Source organism: Rhinatrema bivittatum, chromosome 3 (genome assembly GCF_901001135.1).
Source record: "Rhinatrema bivittatum chromosome 3, aRhiBiv1.1, whole genome shotgun sequence".
In the NCBI taxonomy this organism is placed as follows: Eukaryota; Metazoa; Chordata; class Amphibia; order Gymnophiona; family Rhinatrematidae; genus Rhinatrema; species Rhinatrema bivittatum.
Window position 1 is genome coordinate 245,884,404 of NC_042617.1, and position 18,907 is coordinate 245,903,310.

At 42.6% G+C, this 18,907-nt stretch overlaps 1 protein-coding gene across 1 annotated transcript in view; it reads left to right on the forward strand.

Moving 5' to 3' along the window:
- The window catches only part of ENPP1 (ectonucleotide pyrophosphatase/phosphodiesterase 1), a 225,440-nt gene that overhangs the window by 155,278 nt on the left and 51,255 nt on the right, over positions 1 to 18,907 (forward strand). Inside the window, exons 12-16 of the mRNA XM_029594404.1 lie at positions 1,931 to 2,039; positions 8,450 to 8,581; positions 12,462 to 12,493; positions 14,836 to 14,963; positions 15,962 to 16,031. Coding sequence (XP_029450264.1) covers positions 1,931 to 2,039; positions 8,450 to 8,581; positions 12,462 to 12,493; positions 14,836 to 14,963; positions 15,962 to 16,031 — 471 coding nt within the window. The remainder of the gene's footprint in view (positions 1 to 1,930; positions 2,040 to 8,449; positions 8,582 to 12,461; positions 12,494 to 14,835; positions 14,964 to 15,961; positions 16,032 to 18,907) is intronic.

Below are 18,907 nucleotides of genomic sequence, written 5' to 3' on the forward strand. Positions count from 1 at the left end.
GTTCCTCCATCTTTTTTCTGGGACTTGAGAAAGCGGAGCAGAGCCAGCAGTGTATATCAGTTCTGGCTCTCCTAAGGAAACAGAACAGACTAGGGATGTGAATCGTGTGCCCGATCGTTTTAACGATCTGGATCGGCTGGGGGGAGAAAAAAATCGGATCGGCATGATTTTTTTTTTTTTAAAAATCGTTTTTCTGAATAGTGCGCACTAATGCGAGTTAGTGCGCACTATCAAAAATTGTTACTTAATGGTTTAAAAGTAACATTTGAGGAAATGTTCGTTAGCTAGAGGTGCTTGGTGCTGTCCCCCGTGGCCATTTTGCTACCATATATAGCACGCACTAGCCAGAAAGAGAAAAAAAGTGCCAGCAGGCTGCAGCAGTGACAGTGCCAGCAGTAGCCAGTAGCCAGTCTAGCCTCAGCCTTCTCTTTAAATTTAACCACTGTAAATATAATAAATTAATAATAAAGTTTTTTGTTTAGTTTTTCTATAGTATGTTAATGTTTTGAAGCTCAGGTTGCAAGTTTCTTTATTAAATGTTTTGTTTCACTAAAGTAGAATATAGAGAAGTACTTAATTTCATGTTATGTAAAGTTTCTTTAGTTTAATACACAAAGTACTTAATTTTATTTTATTCTACGCTAGTGAAAAAAAAAGTTTAGTTTAACACAGGAACTGCAAACCTGAGCACAGTGAATGGTTGGGTGGGGGGGGAAGAGGGATGTGAAGGGGGAGACAGCCCCTGCATTCAGCAGCTCTGATTTTCTGAAGAGATCTGTCCTTCAGAGACCAGGGAGTGGGACTGCTTGGCCCTTCATCTCCCCCTTTCCCTTCCCTTTGTCAAGCTACCAACCGTTTCCATTTCCCATCCCCCATATATTAAACCATCACCTCAGTGGGAACCTTGGTAACATCAATAAATAAGAGGGCAGCCAATAGGAATACATATTCATTCCTAACTGACCTTAACTGACCTGAAAAGTGTCAAATTGTATCATTTTCAGTTAGTGCACACTAACCCGATTAACGATTTTTTTACGATAAATCGGGGGAATTTCTATTGTATCGCACTCTTTAACGATTAATGACGATATTAAAAATATCAGATGATAATTTAAATCGTTAAAAAATGATTCACATCCCTAGAACAGACCCAATAGTTGCATGGATCACTTATGGACCCCTGACCCTTGAAGGAAGCAGAACTAGTTACCTTGAGAGAAGGGCAGTTACATAGCTTTGATTTGGGTATGTGTGTGTGTGTGTGTGTGTGTGTGTGTGTGTGTGTGTTTGTATGTATGTGAGAAAGAGAGAGATTTCACCTCTGGCTCTGATCCCATTCCTTTTCACATGTCAAACCTGGCCTTGATCTCACGCATCTCAATCCCTCCACATTTCCACTTCCTTTCTGTCTGCTCCCACTCAGTCCAGCCGTTGCAGTAACAGTCATTCAGACAAGGGGTTCTAACCATGGTTCTCAGGCAGACATCGCTGCTATGTAATGGCTGGGATGCTCTTCAAGAGGCTGTGAATGCTGCTATTTGGCACTAGAAGCAGTTTGTGGTGATGTTTTCTCATCTACTAGCAAAGGATGCGTTTAACATCAAAGGAGCTACAAGTGTACACTTTCCACATTAAATTTTGGAATCTATGAAAAATTGAACATTGCGAAGTTTCCTGTTTACTGCAGAATGGAGCTGCCATTACTCACTCTGCTGAGAATATCGGCCTGAGTGTTTTTCTTTTGCTGAAACTTCAGTTTGCATGTTTATCTTGACATGCCCAGCAAAAGCAAAGAGCAGCTCTTAAGTAAGCTACTGCTGAATCTCAGGAGGGTGTGGTATGTGTATGTGTGGGAGGTCTTACACAAATAAAGTATTTTATTTTTTGACCTGTTTAAAATATCTATCTTTTTTTTTTTTATACCTAGGTTATTAAGGCATTACAGAGAGTGGATGGCATAGTAGGAATGCTGATGGATGGCCTTAAACAAATGAACTTGCACAAATGCTTGAACATCATTCTTTTATCAGATCACGGTACTGTGATTTCTATACTGTTTAAGCAACCAGCCCAATATCAATTTAGAATATGCCAAAATAGACAAAAAAGTGTTTTATTTGATTATGTATTACTAATTTTATTATTCACTTAAGAATGAATGTTCAGAGGGGTTTCGTGCATAAAAATTGCATAGACATGTAAAAGCATGCATGCCAGTATATGCTATTTCATAAACGTCAAGAATATGGACATATTTTCAGTTTCATATATGCATTTCACTGGGGGGGGGGGGGTAGGAAGGGGCGGTTTAGGAGTTGTCTGGGGCAGGGTTCCAAAGTAAACAGGGTAGTTGCTATTTTATAAGAGAGATGCACGTAGATGTTATTTGGACATTTTTACATCTACTAATTGACTTGCAAAAGTGAATTCGGACTTGTCTGCAGATTTGTGGTGGGAGGTCTGGGTGAACTAGTGGGGGTAAATGGTGAAGTGCTAGAGGGTCTAGCTGAATTGAAAAAGGACAGAGTGGCGATATCTGCAAACTGGTGATTCCTAGTAAGCATGCGAGTATTTTCAAAATGGCATAGACACATACTTTTTAAAATACTTGCCTTTGGGGTAGATTTTAAATACTTGCGCGAACACATACTTTTGTTCGCGCACCAGGCGCGAACAAAAGTACGCTGGATTTTATAAGATACGTGCGTATCTTATAAAATCCGGGGTCGGCGCGCGCAAGGGGGTGCACATTTGTGCAACCTGCGCGCGCCGAGCCCAGCGCACGCTGCCTGTTCCCTCCGAGGCTGCTCCGATTTCGGCGCGGCCTCGGAGGGAACTTTCCTTTGCCCTCCCCCCACCTTCCCCTCCCTTCCTCTACCTAACCCACCCCCCCGGCCCTATCTAAACCCCCCCTTAACTTTGCGCACGTCAGCCAGCTGCCCCGCTCCGTGGTCTGATCCCGGGGGCTGTTCCGGAGGCCGCGGCCACGCCCCCGGGCCGAAACCATGCCCATGTCGCCGCCCCCGAAACGCGGCGCCCCGCCCCCTAAACGCCGCATCATCCCGCCACGCCCCCCGCCATGCCCCCAACAGGAAGCCCTGGGACTTATGCGCGTCCTGGGGCTCTGCGCGCACCGGCGGCCTATGCAAAATAGGCGCGCGAGGACCCTGTGCGCGTAAATCCGGAAGGATTTACGTGCGCAGGGGTTTTAAAATCCGCCCCTTTATGTTTAATTCTGAGTGGGTAATCATGCAGTGTCTGTTATTTCACCCATAAAATGTGCACACATGTATGTTTATAAAATGCGTAGTGAAACTACTGTAACCCTTTGTTGGGGAGTTCCTCTTCCCAAGGGCACACAAACACATTTTTCTTCTGGGGCTGCTCCAGCTAGCACCTCCCCCATCTCTCTTCTTGTCCCAAGGGGTTGGTCCTTTTTGTGGGGGAAAGCTTATGGCCCAGGTGGTGGTTTGTTTGTACCTCCTTCTTCTTTAATAACTTTAATGCTGTAACATTAAAGTTATTAAGGACATGGTACTGAGTGTTCAAAATAAAAGTTTACTGATTCTTTAAAGTTAAATCAAAATCCAATTTATCCAAAAAGCTGATATTACAGTTGTCTGGTTTACAGCTGTTAATCTTCCTTTGGGTATGTGTCTTTCTCTCAGGGTCCTGGGGTTAAGTTTACACTGCTGTTCTATGTCCATAAACTGCCCCAGGGGGCCAGGCAAAACCTACTTGAGGGGATTCCCCTTAGACCCGGAAAAATCCTGAGTCCAGTTGTTAATACCCAGTCACCCAGCCTATGTTCTCATCCCTTTGAGTGGAGATCCTGGGGGGGGGGGCTGGGGCAGTCTCCTTGATCTTGGTCCTTCTTCCTGATTTCAGTGCTTCTGTGACTTCTATGAAGGAAAATGGCTGTCCCAGCCCTGTTTCCCAGTGAGGAGGGGTGGATCAAAAAAAAAAAAATCTCCCCACAAACAAAACAGGAATACCTTCTTCTTTTCAAAAATCCCTCTGTAGCTGATGTGATGATGTCACTGGTGCTTGCCTCTTCTAGGGAGTGGAACAAGGCTCACAGATTTCCAGCTCTTGCCCTTTTGGGTCTGGGATATTGCCTTCTCCAAAAGGGTTCAAGGTTTAAACAACAGTCCCAATCTCAAAAACTAGGATAAATTCTAGCCATCAAAAATCTCATGCTAGGTAGATTACACAGAATTCAGTTGCAGTTTTCATGTGGATTGTAAAACCCCAGAGATAACACCTGCAATTATGCTCTTCACTTCTCACTTATATGGGAATTGTTGCTGAAAGAAGCCTCTCAGCATGGTGAGGAAAATAGCTTGAAATTAAAGCAAAAAGAGCCCAAATAAAGACTTTCCCTACAAAAGGAGGTTTCAGATGTGTGCTGCTGTCTAACAGCATTCCTAATTCTATAGGAATATTGTCAGTAGTTTCCTTAGGTCAAAGCACAAACGTTCTCTACTAGAAGAACATTTGCATCACATGCCGCAGTATATAAAAAACTTCAAATAAATAAATAAATAGAAGGGTCCTCCTCAGACTCTTGTCCTCAGCAAATCTTCTTTTACTGGATGATAATCCCAAACTGGAGAGTCCTGCAGCAGGAGGGAAGAAGTGTTAAAGCTTCACAGTCGTCACCCTGATTGATCTGGCATAGTAGGGCGGCTTTAGAATGGACGTTTCTCGAGCTCTCCACCAACCGTTCCCTTCTCTGCTGGGAGAACCGGAACGTCAGTCCCCCTCTCTCTCGCACCAGAGGCCAACTCGGAACTCTTAACCTACTGGCAGAACCCAATCAACACACCTTCCTCTAGACCCAATACATTTTCTGTAGTGTGTTCTCGGGAATGTAACCTCTTCCAAGGCATAGAACTCCATTGTAGAGATAAGGGGTTCCTACATATAGAAAATGCCACAAGGCCTACAGATAATGTTTCTTCAAACATCTGCCTCTCTGTTTTAACCTCTACTGAGAATCTACTCATGGGCATATTGGCTCACTCTTGCGGTTTGTCAGAACATCCATTAGTTGTCTTGCCATATAATGAGAAATAATATTTTTATTTTATTCACTGGTAGATAGTACATAAGAAATTCGAGAGCTTGCGTAAGACAGCCAGGTGATTAATATTTAGTTATGAACATATAATGTTATTATATAGTGTTGATCACTATATTGGTCTGGCTAGGAGAGAAAAATAATGCTATATTGATTACTCCAAAGCTTCCTCTTAATGCTTTAAAACACTCTATTTGGAGTCGCCAAAGTATAACAAGGTTCAGCACAATAAATAATTTAAAAGACCTTCATAAAAATTGGCTATGCACCATGCCTTGCGGCTTTCAGTAGCAAAACTATTGATTAAGCCCTGATCTAATTATGTCCTAAAATATCTCCTTTTTTTTTTTTCATTTTAAATTTGCATTTAAAACAGACAGGCAAACAGGACTGAGCTTAAAACAATGTGATGCCATCCCTGACATGTTCCATGTTCCGGAATCGCTTTTTCTTCCTGCATCAGGGAACGTGTCATCAGCATTTCCTTGCCAAGCCAATTCTAAAAATCAGATGGAGCCACCATGTTATTATGCATCTAAATCCAGTCAGAGCTGCACATGTTTCACTGTGCAACTGCACAAGGCGTGCTGCCTCACCTCATTCTTCCACAGCTTTATAAGCAGATGATAGAACAGTGATTCTCAACCTTTTTTTCTATTGGGGCACACCTGACAGATAATGCTTAACACTCATGACACACTGAACACTTGACCATCATGGGGCTAAATAAATATATACATATACTCTGCATCCATAGGAACTCACAACCCCCCCTCCCCGCCCCTCCCCAGGTCCCCAAACAATGGATGCAGAAGAGAATTCCCCATACACCTCACCATATAAAAAAATATATCTCAATAACAGAAACACAAACTCCCTTACTACCAGATGCATAGTAAAATACAAAACCTAAAAAAAACAGCACATGTGTAGCAAACCTGCCATACCATTGCAATACTAATTCCAAGAACTCAAGACAGCAATATCCCTACCTATGAAAAGGCAGCAGTGCACCACCAGTGCATGTCCTCTTGAGAATGAGAAAACCCAACAAATAAGACTGATACAAATCCCCTCATAGTAGTAAAATACCTCACCTCACTCACACATACAGTTCCAACCTTCACCAAATACAGAATAAAAGACCACAAATTACAAATGTGGAGACAAAAATTGGAATGGAAACCTCCAAAAAGCCAATCTGCATGCAGTGCAAAACTGGAGAGCTAGAAACAGAAGTACATCTATCTCCTCCTACACTAAGCAAAGTACAAAGAGAGAAGAAATGCACATTCCCCAAACTGACATATTATGGCTCTTGTACCCCTTGTCACGTTCCCTCCATGTCTCTGTCATCTTTCCCTTCTGCCAATTACTCCCTTTCAATCATCCACTAACACTCACATCCCTGCCCAGCATTCCTGACATCCCCCCACATCCTCTTCCCTGTGCTCACTCTCTCCCTACCCCTTCCCTGCCCAGCTATCCTGACCCATTTCTCATCCCTTCCTGCTCAGCAGCCCCCACACTCCCCCTCCCTTCCATCTGCCCAGAATTTCCAACCTCCTTTTCCCCACCCTCCACAGGGTGAAAAGATCATCAGCAGCATCACTCCCAGACTCAGCAGGGGAAGATAAAGTTTGTCACATCGGGGCCCAGAACAGCAAGAGTTGGCAATATCTCGCTCTGATCTGGGGGAAAGCGTAAACAGCCTCCCACTGAGCCAGAAAGAAGAGAAGGAAGAGAGAGTAGCCTCCCATCAGGCCCAATATAAGAAAAGTCAACCAACTCCCACCCAGGCTGATAAGGAGACAGCAGGCCCTGCCACACACCTCCCAGGACCTTGCGACACACCAGTTTGCCCCGACACACCTGTTGAGAACCACTGTGATAAAGGATAAAACTGAACAGAAGTGAATGCTACTAAAACAAAAAAAATAGCAAAGTGAAGTATTAAATCTATGAATAACAATCAATCTCCAAACTGAGGTCGAATGGCTGACCTGTCCTCAACGTATAGATCCAAAACGTTTCCTGATTTTTCTCCTTGTTTGGGCTCTACCACCTGTTCAATCAGTATCCATTGCAATTCTGAAAAAAGATGCCCCTTCTCTAAACAGTGTTGCACCATAGGTGCTTTGGTTTGGTTTTTTTTGCTTGGAGAGAGAGCTTCTGTGTTCATTCAATCTTATTTTAATTGTCCTTTTTGAAAAAAATGAATACATTTTGGGACCTTTGAGTAGGCCAGGGCTTAATCAATAGTTTTGCTACTGCAAGCTATGAGGCTTGGTGCATAGAGCATTTATGATGAAGGTCCTTTAAATTATTTATTGTGCTGAATCCGGTTGTACCAAATAGCTTGTGTAAAACAGTGAGAGGAAGCTTTGGATTAATCAACATAACATTTAAATAGTGTTGTACACTCTTTTTGAAGGAAAACGTATTGTAAAATGTTACCTTCATCATTTCCCTTCCAGCTTGTATCAGAATCTGTTTCATCTGGATCTAATATAGAAAGATTAGCAAAAGGAAACTAGAATTGTGGTTTTTTTTTTTTTTTTTAAAGGAACTATAATGTATATTCTACTTTGCTACACTAGTGGTTGATGACCATTTTTAGTGTAAAATTAAAACTATGAGTGAGAAATTTAGCAAATGAGGCTTTACATGCAGAACTCCCAAATTTAAGGATATTGTGCATGTTCGCAAGCAAAGCCCTGCTTGCCGCTTTACAAATAGTAAAAGTTTGTGCATACTTCATGTTGTGTGAAATTTTATTTAGATTCAAAATCAATGAACTGCTGCAATGTAAGGTCATGCAAAGTTGCTCATTCATTCTGAATTAAGTGAAAACCAGATTGCAAAAGCATGGGCCATTTTTCACAAAAAAAAAAAAAAAAAGAAGAGTACTAGACTTTAATAAAATATAGCTCTTTTTTTTTTTTGCTGTAGCAAACATTTGTGTAAATGTTTGCTGCTCTGCTCTGCTCGTTTGCTTGGGTAACAAATCTTTGCAAGAAATGGCCAAAAATCTGGTGGAAATTCTGCGGGTCACCACATTGCCCTCTGATTGTAGTCTAGCTGTGCTGAAATACTATTTTAAGGGATGTTGCTGTGGTATTTCTTGAGTTTATTAGTTATAGTCTCATCTTTTGACATTCATGGAATTGTTGTGGTCTGGTATTTCTTGCAAGGAATTTTTCAGGTAGCCACAGGTGTGCATGTAATAGGTATCTTATATAGACTAAAAGCAAAGTTGCTGAAATTATGCATTGAAAGCTTGTTATAGACTGAAAAGTGAAAGGCTTTTTACCCCTTAAAACACAGATTTATTTTTTATTTATTTTATTTTATTATTTGCAGGCATGGAACAGGGTAGCTGTAAAAAAACAGTGTACCTGAACTCTTACCTTGACAGTGTTGACAATTTCGTAGTGGTGTCTGGCCCTGCAGCTCGTTTGAGACCCAAAAATGTTCCAGATGAGTATTTCTCTTGTATGTAGTTATTAAACTAATTCATATTACTTCTTGGTTAACTATATATTTTTATGATTCTTGATGTGTTATGTTGAATGAAGTCAGTCCGAGACCTCACGTGTGTAAAGTTAGTATTGATTCCATCTATTTATTGCAGGAGAAAAATACCCAGTCTGGCCTCTAAAAGCAGTGAGTCAGTTGTGAAATGATGGGACATTATTCTCTTGCAATACAAATGTTCTCATATAATAACCTGTAAGTCACTGCTCTACAAATAACCTGAGACTTATCTCTGTTTACCATTAAGTACTGATCATGATTTTTGTTTTGGCCTACGTGACTTTCTTCGATATAGCATGCTGGTCAGAGTACTTTCTGCATTTCAGTAAACAGACTATTCATGTCCAACTAAGTATCATTCTGCAGTTCACACCACTAAGGTCCGTATTCACTTAGTCCAGATAACAAAGTTAGCCGAATAAACTTACATGGCTAACTTTGGGAGGTATATTCAATAGTGGAGCTGCACCATTGAATATAGATGACTATCTTAAAGCTAGACAGTTAATAAACTATCTGACCAGACTTAGACCTAGATTCATCATTTTGCTATAAATATAGTGAAAATAGCACCCACAATAAAAAAAAAAAAAAAAAAAAAAAAAAAAAGTGGCATGGTTAGGCTAATTTTCCTGATATCACATAACATATGTATTAATCACAATACATGATGCCATTATTGCACCGCATGTTATTTTCACATCACACACTGAATAATCTACCGCAGCCGCGTTACCAGCCAAAAAGGTTTTTATCATGAATGACAGTTCGGCTGCTGGCTAGAGCTAGAGAGAAAGAGAGAGAGACTCAGTAGAGGCTCACAAAAAAGTTAACTATTTATTAGAGATGAGCTTCGTTTTTCTGGCTCGGGTCAGGTTTCGGTTCGGGCGCTTCGTGGGAAAACTCGTTTACCCATGGATCGTTTTTTGCCAAAAATGAAACTGGAACCTGAACCCGGAACCAGAAAAATGAATAAAAAAAAAAAAAAAACACGAATCGGGGAAAAAAAACGCGAATCGGGAAAAAAACAACCCACCCCAACCCTTAAATTTAACTTTCTTCCACCCCTCCCACCATTCCGATCCCTCCCCAAGACTTACTAAAAGTCCCTGGTGGTCCAGCGGGGTCCCGAGAGTGATCTCTCCCTCCATGCCATCAGGTTGTCGGGCCTGCTATGACTCAAAATGGCGTCAATAGCCTTGCCCTTATGATGTCACAGGGGCTACCGGTGCCATTGGTCAGCCACTGTCACATGGTAGGAGCATGTGACAAGGGCTGACCAATGGCACCTGTGACCCCTGTGACATCATAAGGGCAAGGCTATCTGTGCCATTTTGAATACTGGCAGCTAATGGCCCGAGGGCAGGAGATCGCTCCGGACCCCCGCTGGACCTCCAGTGACTTTTGGCAAGACTTGGGGAGGTCAGGAGTCCCGGTGCCATTGGTCAGCCCTTGACACATGGTAGGAGCCCTTGTCACATGGTAGGAGCACAAGATTTCTTTCTTTCTTTCTTTCTTTATTTATAGGTTTTTATATACCGAAGTATTGGTGAAGGCCTTCACTCCGGTTTACATTTTTAACAACGAGATACAAAAAACAATCAAATGATAACTTTAACATATAACATTGAACGAGGGGTATTTACAGGTAGCATATGCGAGAAGTGTTAATAGACGAGTATAGTCATTTTAATATGAAGAGGGCTGAATTGGAGAAATACACTGGCGTTGAAATTGCCTAATTCGTAATAAACGAATGCACATCTCTACTATTTAAGACCCCTGTTTTTTGTAACTGATATCCTCCCACTTTTTTTTTCCCTAGTTAACTGTAAACCGGCATGATATCTCTGATGGTCGGTATATAAAAACCTACAAATAAATAAATATTTATACTACTGTAAGAGGGGGCACTAGTGACTCGGGATAAGGTGGGTTTTTTTTTTTTTGGGGGGGGGGACAGTTTTAAATGCACAGTCATATGTACAAACAACACAGTTACAAACGTAATTGTAAAACACAAAGAATATGTATTTTATCTGTGAATAGTACCTTACACGCACACCTGGTCACGACCGTTTCACTAAACAATTGATTGTATTATATAATATATTGTAACTGAACCTATTGTGGCACCTGTTAGAATGTACTATAGTACACATCTCACCGACTTTAATTTATGTGCCTACATGTAAACCGTTGCGATGGTATATAACTTAGCGACGGTATAGAAAAGATTTTAAATAAATAAATACATATTATGCCAATTGAAAATTATTTAAAAAAACGAGAAAGGAAGCTTTTCTTTGAAATAGCAAGCATTAGAAATATTGTTGCAAGAGGTTAGGACTGTTCAGCTTGGAGAAGAGATGACTGAGGGGGGATATTATAGAGGTCTACAAAATCATGAAAGGATTTGAACAGGTTAATGTAAATCAGTTATTTACTCTCAGATAATAAAAGGAATAGGAGGCACTCCATGAAGTTAGCATGTAGCTCATTTTAAAAAATTGGAGAAAATTGCTTTTCACTCAGCGCATAGTCAAGCTCTGGAATTCATTGCCAGAGGATGTGGTTCAGCAGTTGAGTGTAGCTGGGTTTAAAAAAAGTTTGGATAGGTTACTCGAGGAAAAGTCTATAAAATGCTATTAAACAATAGAGGTTTGCATAGGGTTTTTTTCGTGCCTGTTTCGTTTTTGGAGTGAGGGTGGGCACTTGGGGTAGATTTTAAAAGGTTATGGGCGAGCGTCCATGAGTGCGTTCTACCCAGCGTGCACACATGGATGCCCGATTTTATAACATGCGTGCGCAGGTGCGTGCATGTTATAAAATCAGGGGTCGGCTCGCGCAAGGTAGTGCACAATTGTGCAACTTGCGCATGCCGACACCCGTGGCCTTCTCCCGTTTCCTCCCAGGCCGCTCCGAAATTGGAGCGGCCTCGGAGGGAACTTCCTAAATCCCTAACCTAACCTAACCTCACCTCCCTTCCCCTTCCCCTCACCCTCCCGCCCCCTAGCCCTATCCTAAACCCCTGACCTTTATTTTACCTGTTGCACCTGCCTTTGGGCAGGCTCGTTGCGCGCGCCGGCAGCCTGCTGGCACACGATCCTCCAACACAGCGGCAAATGGCCGCTGTGCCAGAGGCCTATGGCCCCGCCCCGGACCGCCCCACCCCGCTCCCTCCCCTTTTTCGAAGCCCCAGGACATACGCGCGTCCTGGGGCTTTACGCATGTTGCAGGGCCTTTCTAAAATAGGCCCAGTGCGCATAACCCCACCTACATGTGTAGGTGGGGTTATGCGCCCCTCAGATTGGATTTTCTAATCTTACATGCGTGGTGTTCTAGCAGATTTTTACCTGTGGAAAAAGCTGGGTCCTCTGTACTTGTGGGAAGTTTTCAAAGGAGAAACTATCCATGTAATTTCCCTTTAAAATTTAGCACCAAGGTCCGTGCAGGTTTTTCGGCTCTGCAGGCTGCCCGAAAATTGTTCCCTTTATACTAAAACTAGCACAGTTTAAATTGATTTTGCCTCTGGATCCAGTGAATAATGCCAAAGAGTATGTATATAGGCCAATGCTTTTGCAATTTTGAATTTCAGTCGGAAGCCCTGCTGCAAACCAGGCATTTTCCCACTCAGGGATTTGGGTGGAGCTTTCAAATTTTGATCCATTATTTGTAATTTTTCACCTGTAAGTTTCTGAAATGAGTATAAAAAAAGTGAGATTTGTACTCTTGGTTTTGACGTTCTGCATGATGGGTGCCTTATTTGGCAACCTCTTATTTGAAATCTGATTCTTGAACTTTAGGTCTCTAATTCTCATGTGTGTGACTCTTCCAGTTGATTATGAAGGCGTTGTCAAAAACCTTACTGTAAGTACTTTCTTGTTCGGTTTTCTTCACTTTAATTAAAATGTGCATGTTTCCCATTTAGCACGCAGCAGCTTTAAGTCTGCTACCAGAGCCTCCGATCTGCAGCATTCAGAAACTCTGTAGTCATCAATGACCATGATTAAGGCATAACAATGTGATCAGGTTGATGTTTCTTATTATAACTTATTTAAGATTGGAAGTTCTATCATTATTTTATATTGCTGCACCACTCTTTTGAGTGTTTTTACAGTAAGATGTGTAATAAAGTTATATTTTTCTCAGGCTATAAAAAAAATTATATATTCACTTCAATTTTAATGCACATCTGACTTTGGTCCAGAAGATTTCCTTCTGTACATAACTTTTTTCACACTTCAAACTTTCCTAGAATAGAAGCCCTGAGGAATAGCTGCTTGATAAACACATCTGAAAATGTTTGGACTAAGTTATTTGTCTAACAGTTATTGTTCCAGAGGTATTTTTTTCCTTGTTCTTCCTTGCATCCTGGTGCTTTCTGGAACACAACTGAAAACAAAGCTTTGTTCTCAATGTGATTTTCCTGCTCAGCACATTTAATTTAATATGTGTTTCCAGTCAAGGAAATGGCACCATTTTCCAATACTCAGCCTTTCCATAAGCATGTCGTAAGGTCCAGTTAAACAAATGTAGTAAGATCGGACGCAAAACAGCTTTTCAAAACTGTGTGCAATGCCATTTTAGGAAATGTTTTTCAAAACTAGGTGAGTGTGTTTATACTAGCATATTGGAAACCTTTGCAAATTCAGAAAAATATTATTCAAGGCAGCCAGATAGGAAAATGCAATACCGAAGGCACTTTTCAAAGGCAACTCCCACCCTACTTGAATGCTTTCACTCAGTCTGGTTAAACCTGTGCCCAAAAGGGACATATGTTTATCAGTTTATCCACATATCAGATGGAAATTTTGTAAAAGGCCAGTTTTGCAAATAAAATCCTCTTTTACCCATGGAAATGCCTTTGAAAATGACCTTAGGTATATTTGCAAACAGGCGTGTGAGGCCTGTAAAGAGTTGTTGGCATTTTCTAATGGGGTGATTTTCTGTAAGAACTCATGTTTATGATTATATTTATGGCATTTTGACAATACCTGTTTCCTACCAGTTTTGGTTTACATGTATCTATCAGTTTACATGTATCTATCACCACATTTAAAATCCAAAGGTTCTAAAACCAAAATCTTGAGGTTGATATTCAGCACCACTTAGCCAGATAGGTTCTGACTTATCCGGCTAAGTGGCAGCATCTCAATACCCAGCTACTTTTAGCGGCTGCCACTTAGCTGGATAACTACTTAGCTGGGTAAATATTGGGCGAGACGTGGGCACAACTGGAAGACTTATATGGCTAAGTATGCTGGATAAGTTAGATCTGCTATTGAGCAGGTCTAAAGTTAGCCAGATAAACTTATCCGGCTAACTAAAAAGTGATCAGAGTATATTCAGTGGCTCGGTTATACCACTGAATACCCCGACTTGCCCCTGGAATGATGAGCCGTGAGGAAAAAAGCGGCGAGGGGAGGGGGGTCAATAGCGAGAAGGGGGGCACATCGCGGCGGTGCGTTTTTTGCCCACCACGGCTGTGGCCGCTCTGCACACTTGCCCCATAGCTATTTCCAGCTGTACTGCGATACATTATTGCCCACAGCATTACAGGCCCCTAATTTTCCTAAACCCAGCCCAAACTCCTCCCCTTTTCCTAATTTACATTTTCGAATTGTGATGCCGTTGTTATCGTGATTTGAAAAATGACCCTCTATGGGGGTCATTTTCCAGATGGATTGCACGCGATAAGGGACGTTTTGCACGCGAAAAGTCCCTTATCGCGTGCGATACCAAGATGGGGGCGGAGTCGGCCCCAGAAGAGGAGGAGTCGGGGCGTCACCGGGGGCCGACTCCGCGAAGACGCCGCAGATGACGAAAAGGTAAGGGCCTTTTCGCATCCTATTTTGCGCCCAATAGCTACACCTTCTATGGTGGCGCTATTGGGTGCGAAACCGGCAGTGATCGCAACGCGGCGGTGCGATCGCTGCCGGCTAGCGCAGGACCGCCCCCTGTTTTGGCCTCCCGCCCCTCATTACCTAAAGTATCGCAGGCCTGTGATACTTTAGAAAATGACCCTCCAAGTTAGCAGGACAATTTTATTCGGTTAACTTGACTAGCTGGCTAACGTTTGAATATCTACCTCCTTAATGTAACGGTTCCTGGGAGTTTATTTGATGGTTGGTTGAAGAAAAGTTTGAATAGCTGTTAAGCCTGCCTGTTTGCAAAATGATTTAAAATGTGCTGTAACTTATCTATTGTAGTGCAAAGTACCGGATCAGCATTTTAAAGCTTACATGAAAAATCACTTGCCAAAATGTTTTCATTTTGCCAAGAATGACAGAATTGAGCCCGCCCATTTCTACTCTGACCAGCAGTGGCAGGTTGTTCAGTAAGTTGAGTTAACTGATAATGCTATAAAAAAAATATAAATATTTTGAGATCAGTTTCAATTAATTGTTTGGGTTAGACCACAGGACATAACTGTCATTTCCTATTCTTTTATCACATTTTAGATTTTGATGTTTCTGTAGTTCTGTAGCCATTGTGTATTGTCAGGACAGATGTGGAGGCTTAGAGTAATGTTCATGTAACCCTTTTCTTTGGATTTTGCTAGGTCCAGAGGGAACACAAAAGAATTTCTGTTGGGTCTATCTTCCTCTGCCTCCTCCCCAATTTTTATCCCAAGGAACAGGTTCTTTCTATGGGGGAAAGGCTTAATCTTTTAGGCCCAGGCAGTGACGTGGAATCCTTCCTGAAGTGTGCTATTGGCCTCAGTAATCGTGGTAGTGTTGCAGGAACAGGCAGGACTCAATTTGGGGGTTCAAAAGACATTTTACTTTGATGTGGCAAAATTTAAAACAATGTCCAAAAAAGGTGTCCTTTTTGCTACTGCCTGGGAGCCGCTCACCCCCTTACTTGTCTGCAGGGCAAGAGACCCATTGGGAAGGGAAACCTATTGAGGGGGCCACCCTAAATCCTGAAAAATATTGTCCCTGGCTATATTCAGAATATATCTAGTTAGATTTTAAGGTATCCAGCTGGATAACCTTCGGCAAGTTCATTCAGCAGACTTGTCCCACTAAATATCCATGACAAGTTATCTGGCTAACTATAGCTGGATAACATTTCCACTTGCCAGCTTATTGAATATAGATCACAAATTTTATAAAATCAAATCTAATTTGATTTGGCCTTATTAGATTTATTTCAAAGGATTTCAGCTGGATTCTTACGCAGACCCTTGAGATTCCTGAAATCCCAAAAGTATTATCAGTAAACTGCTTTGTAAATCCTGTTCCGGTTTATGAATATTACCATGAAGATATATTATGGAAAAACCTGACATATTTCTCTCTGTCCATATCTAATGTTTGATTTTATAAATAGGACTCCTGCTGATGCCAAATATTGTGCGGGTGGATTCCACGGTTCCGATAATCGTTTCAAAAACATGCAGGTAAGTGGCAAGTAAATGCAAAAACCCCCCAAAAAACAAAACCCTGAAATGATTGAGTGAAATGAAGCAAAATTGGGAAAGAGGAGTGGTTTGGTTTGCTCTCAATACGAAGATCTTTCTGGTCTTGAGTCTGTTTCAGTACCTCGGATGGAGAAACTTTACTAATATCAGGGGAAATAATCAAAACTGGGTGCCTTCGTGCAGATCCCAGGGGTGCTTGTTACCTGTGGGGTATGCATCAGCAAGCAAAGCAAAATCATTTTAGCTTTGATTATTAACCCCTCCCCCTCAAAAATACCAGCACAAATTTCATCATACAAAAGTCCTCCAAAATGAGGGAGTGGGGAGCAGAGAATGCAGAAAAGGAAACTAAGAAATCACAGAGGGAAACCATTTATTGTATATTCTGCTTTTACAGGCACTTCAAAGAGGATTACGTTCAGGTACTGTAGGTATTTCCCTATCCCCAGAGGGCTTACAATCTAAGGGGGCGATGCATCCGGCTGTGTTAGTGCTCTAACGTGGGTGTTCTCATCGATAAGCAGGCTGAATTAGCCATGCTGTCTGGGACGTCCTGGGCGGAGCTCTCTTCAGTCTTTTCTTCTGTGCTGCTAGCTGCTGCACGCAGTCATTTCTCTCTTCATTCTCCTTAGTTTATACTCTGGTGAATCCTCACCCCTCCCACCCAAAAAAAAGAAAATCACTTTTAAGTGTTACCATGGCACCAAAACCTTCCAGGCTTTAATACTGCCAAAGCACAGGAAAGTTATGTCCATCCTACCTCTCCCTGGACCTGGAACATGACCAGTCCATCTGCAGGGACTGCGGGAGAATGTCGCCCAGGCCCAGAAACAACGAGCTATGACCATAGCCAAATTATGAGAGAAATGGCAGGTTCCTATGCCCCAACGTCAGAACACTTGACATCACACTCATCTCAGGGGCCAAAAATGCACCGAGCCGAGCAGGCCAGGAGGGCCTCCTGCCTGCGTCCATCTGGGGCAAAAAGAAAAAGGGCCAGGTGGTGCATGTCACCACAGGGCTTAAGCTCCCCCATGCCCTGAAAAGGTCACAGGCTTTGGGGGGATGCTTCGCAAAAACCCAGACCAGGAACTGCATCGCCAGCATTCACCAGCATTGAACCTTGCGGACCGACACACATGTCAAACCAAGGCAAGCATGACGCAAAGAGGGGGTTGAAAGAAGTGTCGAGGAAGACCTTACATGATACAGGGATGCACTGCAGAGTGAAGCACACGACACATCGAAGCATGGCTTGTAAGCGCTGCTCCCAGCGACACAGATGCTTCCTTAAAAGAAAATAGCTCAAGTACCCACTGTGAAGTGGCCCACAGAACGCATACCGCAGGGCTTTGAGCCCTCAACAGGAGAAGATGGTGCATAAGCACAGGCCTCCCAAGGAGCAGGCTTCCCCCTAAAACAAGGAGGGATCATCAGGTTGTGTTCTGATGAGCAGAACTTTTGGAGCAGGGGTTTTCCAATGTGGAACCACTCTCAGATGACCATCGCTCATTGAATTTTTCAGGATCATCTCTAAGGGTTTATTCGGACATGTTGTTGGTCTCAAAGAGGAAAATGCACTCGCTTCAGTTACAGGAGCCACTAACAAAGAGACACAGGATATCGCACAGGGACCACACTCCATAAAGCATGATAGAGGGCCAGATTCCTCAATCCTCCTAGCTGCAAAGCTAGGAGGATTGAGTGGTCAAACCCAGGGTGGTCAAAAGAGAGAACAAGAGGCATGAGGGAGTCACATCCACTGTCCAGGGGAAGAGACATCAGGACCCTATGGAAGAAGGACTAGCTTCACAAGTGATGTCGCAAATCTTCACAATTCTAAGCAATTTTTCCATGTCCCTAAAGAGTTACAAGCACCGTCACCTGCCACCTGGCCTCTCCATCAGAAGATTCTTCGCAGGAGGGGGGGGGGGGCTCACAATCTCCCACACAGGATGATCACAGCCCGCAAGACGAAGCAGCAAACCCTCAACCACAATCTCCCCCAGGCAACATCTGAGCCCAGGGACTCCCTGCCAACTTCACCAGAATTCCTCTTTGGGAATTCTGTCAGACTCACCGGAGGAAACACCCAAACCATCTTCATCCCCAGAAGACCTGTCCTACTCCAAGTTTATTGAAAAAGTGGGGACGGTATTAAAAATTGAAACTAGGAAGGTAGCAGATCCCAGATCGGAGTCTTGGGGATCTTGAAGATCTTTGAAGTCCCAGCTGAACTCACAGCCTTACCTTCCCACACAGTACTTGATGCGGTAATGGACAAGGCATGGGAATCTCCCTTTTCGGGACCAGCAATGTCCAGAAAAACTGTTTTGAAGTTCAGGATGAGGAAATCCCCATGCTATGAAACAGTTCAACTACCTCATGCCTCAGTAGTCATAGAATCAGCCATGAAGACATCTAAGAAGTCGCGGCTACACTCAAATACCCCACCGAGTAAAGGCAACCAATAACTGGATGACTTTGGAAGAACTTTCCAAGCAGCGATGTTGAGTGCTAAAATCCAGCAAAATGAGTTCTATATCACCCAATATCTATATAAGTGTTTACAGTCCTTAAAACCGCATGTTACACTGGATCTGTCGGACGATGTGCTGCCTCAGTCCTTCACAGATCTGGAAGAGGGCTTGCAACACTTTCTTCGAACAATGTACAAAAGCATTCGAGACATCAGCCCATACATCGATGGGGTCCAAAGCGGCCTGGAAAATAGCTTGGCTACATGCCAGTGCCATATGTGAGGCCATCCATGAGAAATTGACAGATCTCCCCTATAAAGGATACAACCTGTTGATGGACAAGCTGCGGAAAACCGTATCCCAGCTTAAGAAAAA